The sequence below is a fragment of the Synchiropus splendidus genome, chromosome 19 (assembly GCF_027744825.2).
Source record: "Synchiropus splendidus isolate RoL2022-P1 chromosome 19, RoL_Sspl_1.0, whole genome shotgun sequence".
NCBI lineage: Eukaryota > Metazoa > Chordata > Actinopteri > Syngnathiformes > Callionymidae > Synchiropus > Synchiropus splendidus.
In genome coordinates, this window is record NC_071352.1 from 8,174,093 (window position 1) to 8,188,256 (window position 14,164).

Here is a 14,164-nt window from a genome sequence, read left to right on the forward strand (position 1 = left end):
TATAAAATGTATACCATAAATAACCAAACCACAAGGCCATATAAACATCTCAAAATATATACATAAACTCCTCTTCAACTTCTCCAGCTCGTTGTATTTGTTATCGCACCGCCCCTGAGGCTGACGTCACGGTGACGTCACTGCTCTCGTGACCCCACGCTGAGAGCCTGTGTCTTTAAGGGGCCGAGTGAAGGGGCGTGTCCACGCGCTGCTGAGGCAGGAGGCTTTGTACTTGACTTCCAGCGTCACAAGCAGCTGCGGCGCTTCACACACCACGGTGATACAAACATTGCTCCCTGAAACAAAGCTCCTCTGCCGTCCATTCCTCCGCCAGCCTTCCATTTCCGGGTGTTTCACCGTGGGTGAGATGAGCGGACCCCTGCTGTGAACCTGCTGGGGGCCTAAACGTGGAGCCGGCGTTCATGAATGGGGATGCGCGGTAAGTCACAATTCCACGCCAATATAAGTCTTTAATGTTCGGTATTCAATGCCTCTTTAATGCCTACCTGCGACTTCTTTCTCCGTGTGTTCACCGGTGGAGCTGCAGGAGCCGCGTGTGTTGTGCAGTATTGTTCTTCTACTGACCCACCCACTATCACATCATTGTAGTGTGATCGAATTAGCTGCCACAAAGGCTAATGCTACTTAGCCAGGGGATTTAACAGCCAGTGGAACTGAAATATATTCCCCAAAATACAAAAACATCCTCTAAAGATTACAAAATTCCAGATTTATAGTTATTGTTGTTGCTTTATTTATTATGTTTCTGTTGTGTGGTTACAGCTATATTGGTGTAGCACATCGTTTAATCTCAATAGTATTATGATCTTAATAGTGTAAATGTGACTATCATAAACTGGTGTGTTTAACTGCTCTTGGATTGTGGACTTCTTATCAATGTTTTGCTTCACCTTTACCTCATTTTGCAATCTCCTATGTAACCTAGTTGTAGAACCTGCCTTAAATCTGAAACTAACACAGCTACCGCTGCTTTGATGTACTTTAAAGTCTCAGCCAATGTTGGACAAACGCTTCACTACCCTCACACCTTTCATCACATGACTATCAAAGGCACCATTTGTCACCACTTCCTCCCAGTGAATACCTTCATTATCATAGCATTCATTATCTTGCTGTGATTTTTTAAAGTAAATATTTTGTTGCCCAGTTACCGGCGTTATTTTCTCGCATGATAAATAAAAGTGGCGTTCCAGTTGAAGACAATAATCCGTTTGTTCTACCTCTTCACTGTTCTTCATGATCCGCTGCCCCCCATGGTCCTTTCTTCGGGGGATTTATGGACTGACCCTGTTGGCTGTGACACAATCACTGCTTGGCTGATAAGAAGGTGCTCAAGGAGACATTGTTATCAGGAATCTCCCCATCTTGCACTTGGGTGGCTTCTTTTGTTTTTGTTTTCACACATTTCAGGTGTGATAGCTGACCCAGACTAATCTGAAGAACACACAGAGTATCACACTTCGAATCAACGCTGAAGACATTTTCTCATAGAGTTTCTTTAGCAGACCTCTTTAAACCAGTCTGCACAGGTTCAGCTCCTTTCTTAAATTACAAAGAACCTTGCCCGCGGGAGACGTGTGTTTATCGCCGAAAGGTGAAAGTTATCCTTCCTCTTTGTTGCCTGATACTGAACCGAGCACTCAATTTATCAAGTGCTTTCCCTGTATTGTCCCTGCTCAAAAACTAGTTGCTAAAAATGAACTGTTCAGAAAAACCAGTTGGGCTCTTTTTTTGTGACCAAGTCCAAGTTACAGCGTGTCTGCACATTGTGTGCACATTTTGAGGCAATGTGTGTGTCCAGTCCAGCCCCTTTACATTCCAGGAAATGCCAACATAAACTGTTATTTGTCATTGTGGAATGCTTCACAGACTGGATGTTGAACTGCCGGCCATGACAGCGATGGTGAAGGATGTTTATTTAAGACAAGTCACATATTAAGTCAGCTATTACCCTGAACAACGGCCACATGGTGCATAGAAACCCCCAGATTCAGCTTGTGCAACTTATCAACCCATCCTTTAAGTGCTCTCTGCCAAAGTTTGGCAATATTGTTTTGGGGTTTGAGAATCGTGGCCCGGCAGTTACGAACAAAAGCCAAAGAAAATGTTGATTCTCTTGTCACATCCTGTTTCTCTGTCACTAAAGTAAATATCAATCTGAGCTCGGACAATGCTGGGAAGGGGTGCAGTTGCTTTGACATATAATCTCAGCTTTTCAGTGAAGAATATTTTTGTTGACTCGAATGACGATGGTGTGTGGTTTTCCATGTCGGATTGTGTCTTGAATACACCAGTTTAAAGGCACTCGTGCATGGTCATGAATGTTTCAGACCCTGTGGCCAGTTTATTCAGAGTGCTGGTCTGTGCTTGGCCACAGCCCAGTTCCTTGACTACAGCCTGTCTGTGAAATCTGACTTGGTACCATTAGACTGATGGTGTTGAACAAGTATTTGACTTATATGGGGTGTTTTGCCCATTTTCTTTGACTCATTTGAGGTTGGCTTGCGCGGGCATGACCACCAAAGGGGCCCTGATCTCTGCTCGGGATGGGATCCCGTATCTGTATCGGACATACACTCATGTTTTTGACGGATCAGGAATTGCCGAGATGATGACAGATGCAAGAGCTGAGTCTGAGCTTCATGTTTTCAGCTGTAGTCCCTTCATAGTTAGCTGTTTTGTGAGTTCACAGCAAACTGTGGAGTGGATTTCCTTTCCATTGGTGAGAGGACGTGCCTTAGGAAATCCATTCCTTGGTTTCCAGTGAGCTCACGGAGCAGAGGTCTGAGTCTTCAGCTGGAAACATGTAGCCATTTAGCATGCGAGCGTTTAGCAGAACGCACCCGGAGTAAAAACTCCTTTACTTCAGTCCTAGGATGTGTCGTATTTATGAGTCACTTGGAACCCAAAGTAGATGTAAATAAAGTGGTGCGGTGGTGTTCGCTGACAAAACATAACCGCAAGACAGTTAAGCGAGGTGAGCATGAGGATGAACAGCGCATTGGATGTTTTCGGTTAGCAGTTTATGTCAACGTTGGACTTTAGACATGTCACTTGTCAGTCGGAAAATGGATTTATTTATGCTCCAACAGCCAGAATATGATCAAATGAAGCCGCGTCTAGTATCCATTCACTTCTGCATATGTATTCAATAAATTTCAAATGCCGATGTGAAACTTTTAGAGTTTCAAATTTGTTTTCTGGATAATGTTTGTCCTGTTGTCGTGATTTCATGTTTTCCTGACTTCCTTCTGAGGTCTTACACTGACCTGTAGTTGCCGTCTCTAATTAATGTGCAGTCAATGGTAGAAAGAAACAGCAAACTGAAATTTGGTATTGGATCGGAGGAAGATCGGTATCGGCAGATATACAAATTCTAGTATCAGGATCGGATCAGGGGTCCAAAAATGTGAATTGGTGCATCCCAAATCTCTGCCTTCCCAAAATCATGTTGAGCTCCTCAGGGTGAATTTGAGATGTACCCTGGGGCATCATGCGCTATAATCTGTTGGGCACGTCATGGGAATACATTTTTATGTTTCTTGGCAGTATGTTGCCATTATTATCATTGTTTTTGCAAGAGTTGACTGCCACTTCTTTGCGATCTTCACTCTGCTTTGCTTGCACTTGTGTTCTGAAACCAAAACCACAGATAAGTTCACAACTGTGTGTGTATTTCCCTGGATTTTAAATTGTTGTTTGCCATCAGTTGGAGTCAGATCCAAACACAATGTTCTCAATGTTCTCTGAGATGGTCCATTGCAATTCCTTTCAGATAACTTTGACTTAATCATGAAACCTTTGGCCATTTAGAGCCATGCCAGAATCAACCAGAATCGGCAGTTTATATTTTCATAGCATGCATCTGCCCAAGTGAAGCAATGCTCTTGTGATTTCTGCGTAATAGTGTGATAACCTGTGATCACAGAGGTCTTTCCTGAAGTTGTCATGGTTAATTTTTCTCTTATCATAGGGGTGAAAAAAAGGGATGATGGGGTGTCTGTGAACGTGTGGGACGTTTCAACTGGTGTGATTCAGTAGCTGCAAAGATTTCTGAACCACGTGACAGTTTGGCTTTTGGAAAGAAAGTGTGCATCAAGGGAGTAAGAAAAGCGACATTTATTTCCCTGCACTGCACTCGATACGCAGAACTCTAGTGTGTTTCACACAAACTGACATGTAACGTCTAGATTTTCTGTTAATTTCTGTCACTTGCCACTGTCATTATCCCCTGAAGTGTGTGGTTATCGATTCCTTTCAGAATTACAATCCCTGATCGATGTGTTAAGTGGCTTCTTCTTCTCTTTCTTCAATGTGCCTCAGCCAAATATTTGAGCATTTTTTTTTCCCCCTTCTCCTGACTCGTCCCGGCCTCTATATTTTGTTGCTTTTTTCGACAGCTCACCCCCTATAATTATGGCACTCTCACACTTTAAAGTAAAATTCTCCTGCTCCCATAATTTGACTGCATTCTTTCCATTGAGGTAAGCAGGTTTTTGCTTGAGCAAGTATTAGAAGCCAGACATGCAGAATCCTACATTTAAATGGGGCTAAAACTGCCATCTATTTAGCACAATCACCCTAAAATGTTTGCCGTACAGATGCTGCAGCCTGCAGTGTCATAGAACTGTGTGGATAGAGATGTGAGCTGTGTTTGTTTGCTTGGCCGTCAGGACGCAGCGTGATGGAGCACTGCCTTGTATGGAGAGGAAGGGCAGGCTGGAGTCATTTCCGCAGAGATGGGAGATCATTTTCCCCTGCCCTTCCTGTGACATACCCCCCGACACTCAGGCGGCATTTATCCATTCAACATCTCGCATACGGCTGTCCACAACATCGGGGAGTTGTTCTAAAACGTGTCCGATTAATTATGGATTCTGTTTTGAGTTTGTGTAATTGGGAGTCGCCCGCTTGGACTTCTAACGCCTGCATCTTGTCTGACCCAACAAGATTTTTTTATTTGACTCAATGTGTTTAAAAGGTTGAGTTTTATACCAGGAGATAATAGAGCGGAGAGAGGTAACGTTGCATGCCATGTCTGGAGGCTGCGCTGGCTGTAAAAGAGAAGAGTAGCCTCCTCTCGGGTATCGGAGGTCATCGAGAACACAGCAAGCTCTCTTGCTTTAGGCTTGTTCTCCTCCAAGAACCATTAGCTGTCTGTGCTCATTTGAACTCACCTATGCTCGTGGAATAGGCTGGTCATTTTCAGGTCAAAGTAGTTGCTCAACAGTTGAGCGTTCGCTTCAGCATTGCCATCCCTTACTGTTGTTCAAAGCATCATTGGAAACCGATATGGCAGAGACAAGGAGACTCTGGCACTGGCTCAACCAAATTTGAAAGGGTGGCATTAGCTGCCCGAAGCTTTTTGTCCTTCACCACAAATCGCATTTCAAAGTGCAACTAACGCAATCTGATATTTTAATGGATGTCTCCAGCAAGCTCCTAAAGGTTTCCTTCCAAAATTTGACAAAAGGTTCCATTCTCTTTCAGATCTAATGGCTTTTTACAATGTTCTAATCCGTGCTGGCTTTCTAAAATTCATTTGGTGCTTTCAGAACATTCCTCTCCTCCCGACCGTTGTGTTATACCTTCTAAAGGTTTGAAAGAAGAGCTACTTCAAAGGGCAAAATACAGATCATCCCAACCATATATTTCATAGCTGGATTGTTTCATAGCTGGATTGTTCTGATAAGTAATCCCCAACCTAATATTTGCCTTTTGGTTGTCAGGAAATTGGACGTTTTATAGAGTATGTTATTGTCTAATGAAACTGTCATTACCTGCACTCCGTGTTTGTTGACCTATAATAAGGGTGAGTGATGCACCAAATGGTCTTCAACGGCACTGAAGTTTAAATACTCCTGAAGCTTTGATCCCACACCTAAGTAGAACCGGTCTGTTCACACCTGGCTGTGGGTTTTTGGGAGGGGATACTCACGACTGTGTGATAGCTGAAGCATACAAATGACACTTGTTTTGGGAACACACTTGGGCTTATTTTTTGTTTTTGCGTTGCATCTACATTTAAAGTGTTTTGTGTCGACTGTATCTGTTCATCCACAGCCACCAGAAAGTGTGGCCTTGAATAATGATGCCCCTCCCACCTTGTCCCCAAGCCCCATCACTGTAGGACAAGTAATGCAATTGTATGTATGTGTTATAATATTTCCCTTGTGAATATTCTCTGAAGATACTTAGTCAGCAACATGGACTAAACAACAACCTAAAATGTAGGTGCAGTTCAGACACATGACAGTAAAGAACAGTGCCAGAAATTCCTTTTGAAGCTGAAAGGATCAATCCGCTGTTTTTCTGAGTTGGAAGCGTGTGAACAGAAGCAGGTCAGTAGAATGTGCTAAAGTCTATTACAACAAACTCGGCATGCTCTCCATATTTCACAGCTACAGATTTTGGATTAGCTGTGCTTCTTAGACCACTGAGGATTTACACATTGAAAAAAAGCCCCTGGCTTTCCTGGCATCACGGCCCTGCCGGCCTGGAGGAAAGCGTTTCAAATAGGTGGTTGGATGGAGGACATTCCTTCAGGTCACAATCTAAAATTGGACCGCAGGGCCGGCAAGTGGCTGATAGAATTCCCCAAATGGAGCTTTTAAAAACTGACTGAGGCTTTGACGTAAAATCCGGTTTATGAGTAGTTTCTCATTAGATTTGTGTTCTCTCTGAGCCTTATTTGTCTCCAGGAGACGCATCAGCTTCAAGTCGGTTTGTTCGCTCCCTGCGTGATTGAGAGATAATGTGATTTCCACTGCTTGTCCCCGAGCTGCTCCCTTCCAAATGAGATATTCAGGCCTGCTAACTGAGTTGTGTGACAGATACCTATCTCAGGCCAGCCATTTGTCACCTTCATTACTGGTATGTGTGCCCATGCCACGGACTGCAGTGCATCTGTTTCTTTAAGAAAAGCATGTTTGAAAACAGAATTAGATGGTCATGCTTTTTTTTTTTTTAATATTGTGGTTTTTGTAGGTCAAAGCAAACCAGCAGCCTCGATCTCACTTGGCTGTGAGTAGACGTGGTGTCTCACAGCCCAATGTCATTTCACCCTCAGGTCATTCACTCGCCTCTCCAGGTCAATGACTTCAAATAGTTGAGACACAGCGCTTCTCCCACCACTGTACCACCCCCCTCCCTTCGACTACTCACAGGAAGAATTAAGAACAAGGACGCCGCATCAATACTCAATTAGGGAAATGGGCCATTCGTCATGTTTAGGACTGTGTTTTTGTCTTTATGTATTGCTGTCGAGCGGCTAAGTGTGAGAGTATTGACAGAGGCTGAAGTGTTGCGGCGGCCGGGCGCTAGGTCAATATTTATTTCTCTCATGTCGAAAACGTCCCTCTGATGAATTCAGGTGGTGTTTATGTGCCTGTCCAGCTGTGAAATTCATGGATGCATGTTAATTATGGGATTGGGTTGAGCTCCGGTTTTGGACGCCGGCACTGTGTTTGCCTGCTCTGATGAGGGATCTGGTTTCAAATAAATCACTGCAGTTTCACTTTCCCTGAAATGAACGGGAACTAATTGTTCAGAACTATTCTAATGGACTAACAAAGACAAAATGGGACTGTTCAATACGAATTACATTTGCTTTCATATATGAATTGCCTTTTCTACTGTGAAACATGAAATTAGAACAAGTACAGCTGGTGTTTCATAACTTCATTTTATACTCCTTTTGTGTTGTTCTCGTTCATATAACTGGAAATGTTGCTCCATACAAAGCTTTTACATATATTGTTGATCTTCTAAACTGCCGGTCATTGACTTTTAAGAGGCCTTGGGTCACGTGGCTGTTTACGGTTACTTTCAAAAGTGTGGAAAACAATGTAAAGGTTTGAAGCATCACACCTCTGTGCTTCAGTGACTTGTCTTCTTCATGGCTCGATCGTGTTGCACTATAACTGTACCACCACCGATCAAGATGCTTGTCACTCAAGCCAGAAATTTTGCTCCATAAAGCTACAAAGAAACGTCGCAACAATCAGGTAACACGGTGTCAACAGGGACGGTATGGTTGTGTTGCAGTGTTTTAGATTTTGACATGTTCTCAGATAGCCTTTTATCATCATTATGTCAATAGCTATCAAATCTGCGCCCTTTGGATCCTTGTTTCTCACTCCCTTCTGGGATGGCTACCATCCACTCTGTCACTGTTGTATTTGGGAGCTGTTTCCCTCATCGCACTCGAGACTGTTGAGCCTGTTTAACATTCACTATTGCCGGGCTGTTTTTGGTCGCCAATTATGGAGACATATTCCTTCATAACTCACCTCAGACCATTGGCCGTCCATCATCCAGAAAGGGCAAAATCGTGACTAGGTCAACCTGGTTATCAATCTGTCTACCCCACTTCATTTGAGGCAGTGTTATTTATGGATGATTTGTCATATTTTATGAGAATATGTTGACTTTTTACAAGTCTGTTTAATTATTTTATTATGATGTGAATGCTGCACCCAATATTGTCCCAGGACATTAAACTTTTAGATGACTACTCCACCATTCTACTCCTTTATCAAGTCAATGTTTTTTTGTGTTTATACTTTTATGAAACACTTGTGACTTTACTTTGGAGCTGCTGCTGTTTTACCCCTGAAGCTAAAGCTGTGTGTGCATGAATTTATGATTTGTGTGGGTGTGATTTAATGTGCATCTGCAAAAATTTAAGAGGAACTTGGTTGTACCTGGCAATATCTGTGGTTTGGGAATGTTCACTGAGTCACTCAGGTTTGAAACTGCTTGTTGGTGAGAGATTCTATGTCGGAAACCACAACAGCCATGATGCCAAGTGTGGACTGTGTGAGCAGGGATGTTTGTTTTTTTTTTTTTTTTAACTGTGTGAGTTGAGAAGCCTAATCTGATTTGGTGAAAAAAAAATGTGGTTGTGCATCCTTTGCATGGTTTGTGTCCCACATTTGTAGTCCCCTGTGGTCTCTGCTGCTGCCAGAAGTGTTGTGAAAGTCTGTTTTTAAAGCCAATCCCTCCGCCTGTGACCCTGTGGTTCCCACGCTAAACGCTGCCTTCTCAGGCCCGCGTTTAATTCATCGTCGTGCGCACCCACACATGCACTTTCTCAAAGCTATAAATAATCCCGCGTTGTGAATTCTGCTTCATTTTACTACTTAATGCCAGGGAGGCTGTCGGACATGGTTTGAATTCTGCTGATGAAGAAGCGCTGCATGCCTGGTGGTCTGTAACACATTTCGGGGAGAATATCAATGCAGTGGGCACCAATGAGCTTCTGAGCTTGATCCTGGCCTGAAGGGGGGTTTGGTGGAGGAGTGGGAGGCAGGCTTTTACCAGCTCCACTTTCTTTTGTTTTCTGCTTGTTTTTTGTTTTCCCTTTTCTATTCATGCCACCCAGAACTAACGGGGCGGAGGGGTAACAATTTTGGCTCGGCGTTAATGGTGCGCTGATAAAATATCGGAACATATAGCCGCAATAACAAACAGCAGCCTGTGTTTGTGTGTTCTGGCGTAGAATCAGTCCAGAGTTCACGGAAAGTTTGACAAAGTATGAGACAGTCATGCCACTAGGAAAACTGAGCAGTAACTTGGGGATAGAAATATGGGCTAAAATAACTATTAGTCTTTATCTTTTCTAGTGCTTAGTGCTCCGGTGTGACGACTGGCTGGAAATGTACTTGTGTATGCTTTGAATTATTCAAAGCATAAACAATCGGCTGCTTCTAATTAAATGCATGAAATGAAATCTCACTGCCAAATTATGCTCAGACAGAGGACACAACATGAAAAGGAATATTATGAATTAAGGACTTGAATTGAATGACATTTTCATGCTCTTACCAGGTAATTATTAAGTAACCTTTTAGTTTTTATCTATGATGATTTAAGAAGCTGAAGAGGGTGAAATTATGTATTTCAAATGTTTTAGAAAGGATATTATCCTCCTCAGCATCACTGAGATTTGAAGTATTTCATATTTAGATAGTAACAGTAAGTTCTCTATATAGCAAGTGGAAAACTTCATTTTCCTTGTGTTGTGTTTCTTGTGTTTACATAATCCGTGCACTGGTTATGTCAGCATCACCACGCGTCAGTCAGAGATGCATCAGGCTCTGGGACAAGATAGCTGCGAAAACCAAATCTGTTTCAAGTCGCACCGTGCCGTCGCTGTAAGATTGACACAGACGGAGAGCATGTGTTGCGTGAGTCTTAAAACCTCCTGCGGGGACTGACAGGAAACGCTTGCTAGCTTGCAAGGAGGGTGTCTCCATAGAAACCAGAGCAGGTGACACAGGAAGACAAGTCGAAGCTCAGCTGGCACAGACTTGAAGGGGTGGAGGTAGAAGAATGAGGTCACGGTGCTAATAAATGTTCAGGCTTGGAATAGTTGTGTTTGTGTGTCTGTGAGTTGAAGTTGTTGATGGTGTAGGTAGAGTCGGTGATCACGTACGTTCCTGACAGACGCTTGAAGGTAAGCGCTATCTTCAGGTCTGCATGAGATTTTTCCGACCACAAGTCGGCATGCTCTTCTCTCAAAGAAGCCGCTCGCGCTTTGGTCCAGAGACCTCCATGATTGCTCTGCTTTTTATGTGTGTGTTTATAAGTCGGAATATGTAGCCTTAATGAGTTTCACTGCAGCACCCGAGGAAGCGCCAGAGTCTCACTGGCAGTCTGGAGTGAGGTTTTCCTGTCTGGACTTTAGAGATGCTTTTCTTACACCACGTCTCCCGCATCATATCTGCTTGTCAAATTCAATACTGTGGAATAGTTTGTTCTTTTTGGTGCTTGGAATTTTGACACAGCTTCTGTGTAGTGGAGCAAATGGTTGCTCTACATTCTAACTCCATGGGTTTCATAGTCTGCTTTCACTTGTATCTGCTGTGACCCATAAACAGTCCAGATAAGTGTTCAAGTAGGAGACAGTTATGCTTGGATTGTCCATACCACTATGAAGAAAATATTATGCTCAAATATCACAATTTGTATTGTGCGATATTGTATCTATTTGTGCTGAAATATTGCAATACTTCATGTTGTATGTCGGCTCTATCAATATATATATAGATAGATAGATAGATAGATAGATAGATACTTGGATATCAGGCTTTTAGCTAGGGGGGGCATTTGGGCAAAACATGAAAATATGGATGCCCGATTCTCGACCATAGCTTCGCCAGATGCCGCCATATACCTGCATTATCTGGCGGCCAAGCTATGGTCGAGAATTGTTCAAGTTTTGCAGACGCCCAGATGCCCTCCTGGCTAAAAGCCTGTTGGATATGCTGCATTTTTGACATGTGTGGTGTTTTCTTTCTCTACATTCTCTGCTTTTGTTGGTCAGCAATTCATTCCTCTGTTGTACAGCAAAATTAAACTGGACTGACGTCATAGCAATGAACTTGTTTTCATGTACATCATATTGGACTGCATTGTCTGATTTCCCCCCCTTAGAGTGGTTTTTTACAATATTTGCTGAAATAGCAGTATTGCACTACATCTCAATGTGTTGAATCGCCACTCCTGTATCGGGATGTGTATCATATTGCAAGATACCTCCCGATACAGTGCCTTAATACTGAGATAAACAGGATTATTTGTGTTTGATTTTTTTGCCTTTGGTGAACTTGTTTCCAGTCTCCAGTGGACAACCTTCTTTCTGTTGATAATGTTCTTGCCATGTTTAGGCTCCAATCATTCCAAAGTCTGGCTGATGAATCTCCAAATTCTTGCCTTTGGAGGTCTTCCAGGCGCATCCAGCTGGTAGGAGACCGGAGGGCAGACTCTGAGCAAGATGTAGAGATTAAGCCCGTCTCAATTCTGGAAACGCACCACATTGCTCAGTTAGATCTGACTGCACTCAGCTTGGCAACATGTTTTGGTTAGTCAGTGGAATTACCAATAAGGTTGTCCATCTTTCCATGAAAATAGTTCACGGTAATATCAGTCCTGTAAGAAGCAATTGTCTTTTTTTTTAACTTATTCATATCAATGCTTTTTGTGATGGCTGTTTGTCACTGAAGGGATTTTCCAGACAAATGTGAACGCTGTAAATGGGGGAACATCAAAATAGATGAGTGTGGATGACTGGAGGCTCAGACTGCCTCATATTTAAGTCAATTTCCGGCTCTTTATTTTTGACAGACATTGTTTTGGTGTGTTGGCGTCTTGTGTGTTCTGATGGCGGCGTGAAGCTCTGGAGAGTGGCAGTTTGTTGATGAGTCTAATTCGTCTTCCTTCATTTTCAGGTCGCCATATTGACGGAAATTAGGGATAATCTATCTGGACTTCCTGTTTGGCCATTCTGTTACGTCTACGAAAACAGCAGCGCTACCATGCCGATCCTGAAGCAGCTGGTGTCTGGCTCCTCACAGACCAAGCGGCGGTCCCGCCTGGACCTGACCAGGGAGATGATCAGTGCCCCTCTGGGTGACTTTCGCCACACCATGCACGTGGGCCGCAGCGGCGACGCCTTCGGTGACACTTCTTTCCTCAGCAGCCGCTCCGGAGAGCCTCCGCCCGAGACCACCTCTTCGCCCCGCTCCCCACGACCCGGCCTCCTCTCTCGTACTTTCAGGAGCAGCAAACGTTCCCAGTCAGTGACCAGAGTGGACCATGAGGATTCCATGACCATCTCAGGAGGGTCACCCATCTACGTGAAGAATGCCATGTCGCTGCCTTTCCTCAATGATGAAGACAGAGGGGACGGCATTGGGTCGAAAAGCCTCTCCTCAAGTCCTCTGAAGCAGCGTGAGGAGCTGGATGGGAGGGGTGCGGCTGCCCCCACTCAGCTCTTGGAACTGGAGGAGCAAAAGTTTGGAGATCTGACTGAACTCCCAGAGGGATACCGCAACTATGGAGGAGGAATGAAGCATGCCGAGTCGGTGATGTCCTTCCATGTGGACCTGGGACCCTCTATGTTGGGTGATATTTTGGGGGTGATGGAGAAGGATGATGATGATCTTGGGTATGAGGAAGGAAAGAGCAGTGAGGGCCGGGCTTCCCCGCCCCTCAGCACTCACGGAGAGGACAGCTTGGAAAGGGGCAAGGAGGAGAGCTCTGAAGAGCAGATGGAAGCAGAAGAAGAAGAAGAGGAAGAGGAGGAGGAGGAGAGGGTTGAGCTGCATCCCGCCAGCTCCGTGAGTCTGCCATCTGAGAACGGGGGACCCTACACCCCGGAGTACACTCCCGAGACACGACCCAAGCACCTGCAGCATCTCGACAGCTGCTCCGTGTCCAGCTCCAGCTCCGCCGCCATGGACGAAAAGCCGAGCAGCCACCTCTACGCTGGAGACACAGACAGCGCCACCTTTAGTGCCCCGCCAGAGGAGGAGAGCAACTTCTCCTCGTTCCTGGACGACGAAGACGACGAGATTCACGTCTGAAATTCTAAAGCGTTCCGTCAGCCATTTGAGAGCTCAGACTCGGTGGACATTCACAAAGTCAGTAGAGTGGCAGTCTGGACCGTGTCGAAAAGAACTCCTGCAGTAAAAACACTTTCCATAACTAAAGCTGGGCTCTCACCACTTCCCTCTCCCATCTCACTTGGCTCGTCCCGTGTTTCTCTTTCATCCGGTTCGCCTCTCCTCTTTCACTCTAGCTGCGGGAGATTCGGAACAGAAGGCCTCTGTCAGCACAGGATCACGGCTGGAGCTCTTGTCTCGGAAAAATGGGGACTGAGTGCGTCACTTGAGATCTCACCCAAATCTCATCAGTATAATCCAGCGAAGTGCCAGGAAGCTGTCTCCGTGTAACTCAGGGTGATCGCAGCAGCAGCCGCTCCGATCGGCCACAGAGGCGACAGTCCTCTTTGCAACTCAGCAGTCACGTTGTGATTTGGTTATTTTGGAAGCTGCGCGTGTGCTGTTCATCAGTCAACACAGTTGCCACTTCCTTCCTGGTCGCTGCAGAAACCAAACCACACGCTCTGTAACTGACGTTCCGACAGGTGCACAAGCAAAACAACAGAAAAAACAACCACTACATTGGAGTGATCTAATGCTTGAAGTCTGCCCACCAGCAGGAAGGTCGCACACTACTTCTATTTGATGTACTTCTTTTAAGAACCTTTGAAACGCCTGGATATTCTGCTCTGAAGCGTGGATGAAAAGGACAGAGGGAGCTTTAAAAAAGAAACATTTTCTGCAAGTTGTCGTTG

At 44.5% G+C, this 14,164-nt stretch overlaps 1 protein-coding gene across 2 annotated transcripts; it reads left to right on the forward strand.

Moving 5' to 3' along the window:
* Positions 1–215: 215 nt before the first annotated feature.
* On the forward strand, positions 216–13,911 carry cdc42ep4a (CDC42 effector protein (Rho GTPase binding) 4a). 2 transcript variants are annotated; one of them, XM_053852367.1, is made up of 2 exons: positions 216–439; positions 12,255–13,911. In XM_053852367.1, exon 2 carries the CDS (start codon positions 12,342–12,344, stop codon positions 13,389–13,391), a length of 1,050 nt encoding a protein of 349 aa, XP_053708342.1. In that variant the 5' UTR covers positions 216–439; positions 12,255–12,341; the 3' UTR covers positions 13,392–13,911. The 2 variants fall into 2 exon arrangements, with proteins under 2 accessions (XP_053708342.1, XP_053708343.1); XM_053852368.1 differs by lacking the exon at positions 216–439 and adding an exon at positions 10,071–10,480.
* The last annotated feature ends 253 nt before the right edge of the window (positions 13,912–14,164 follow it).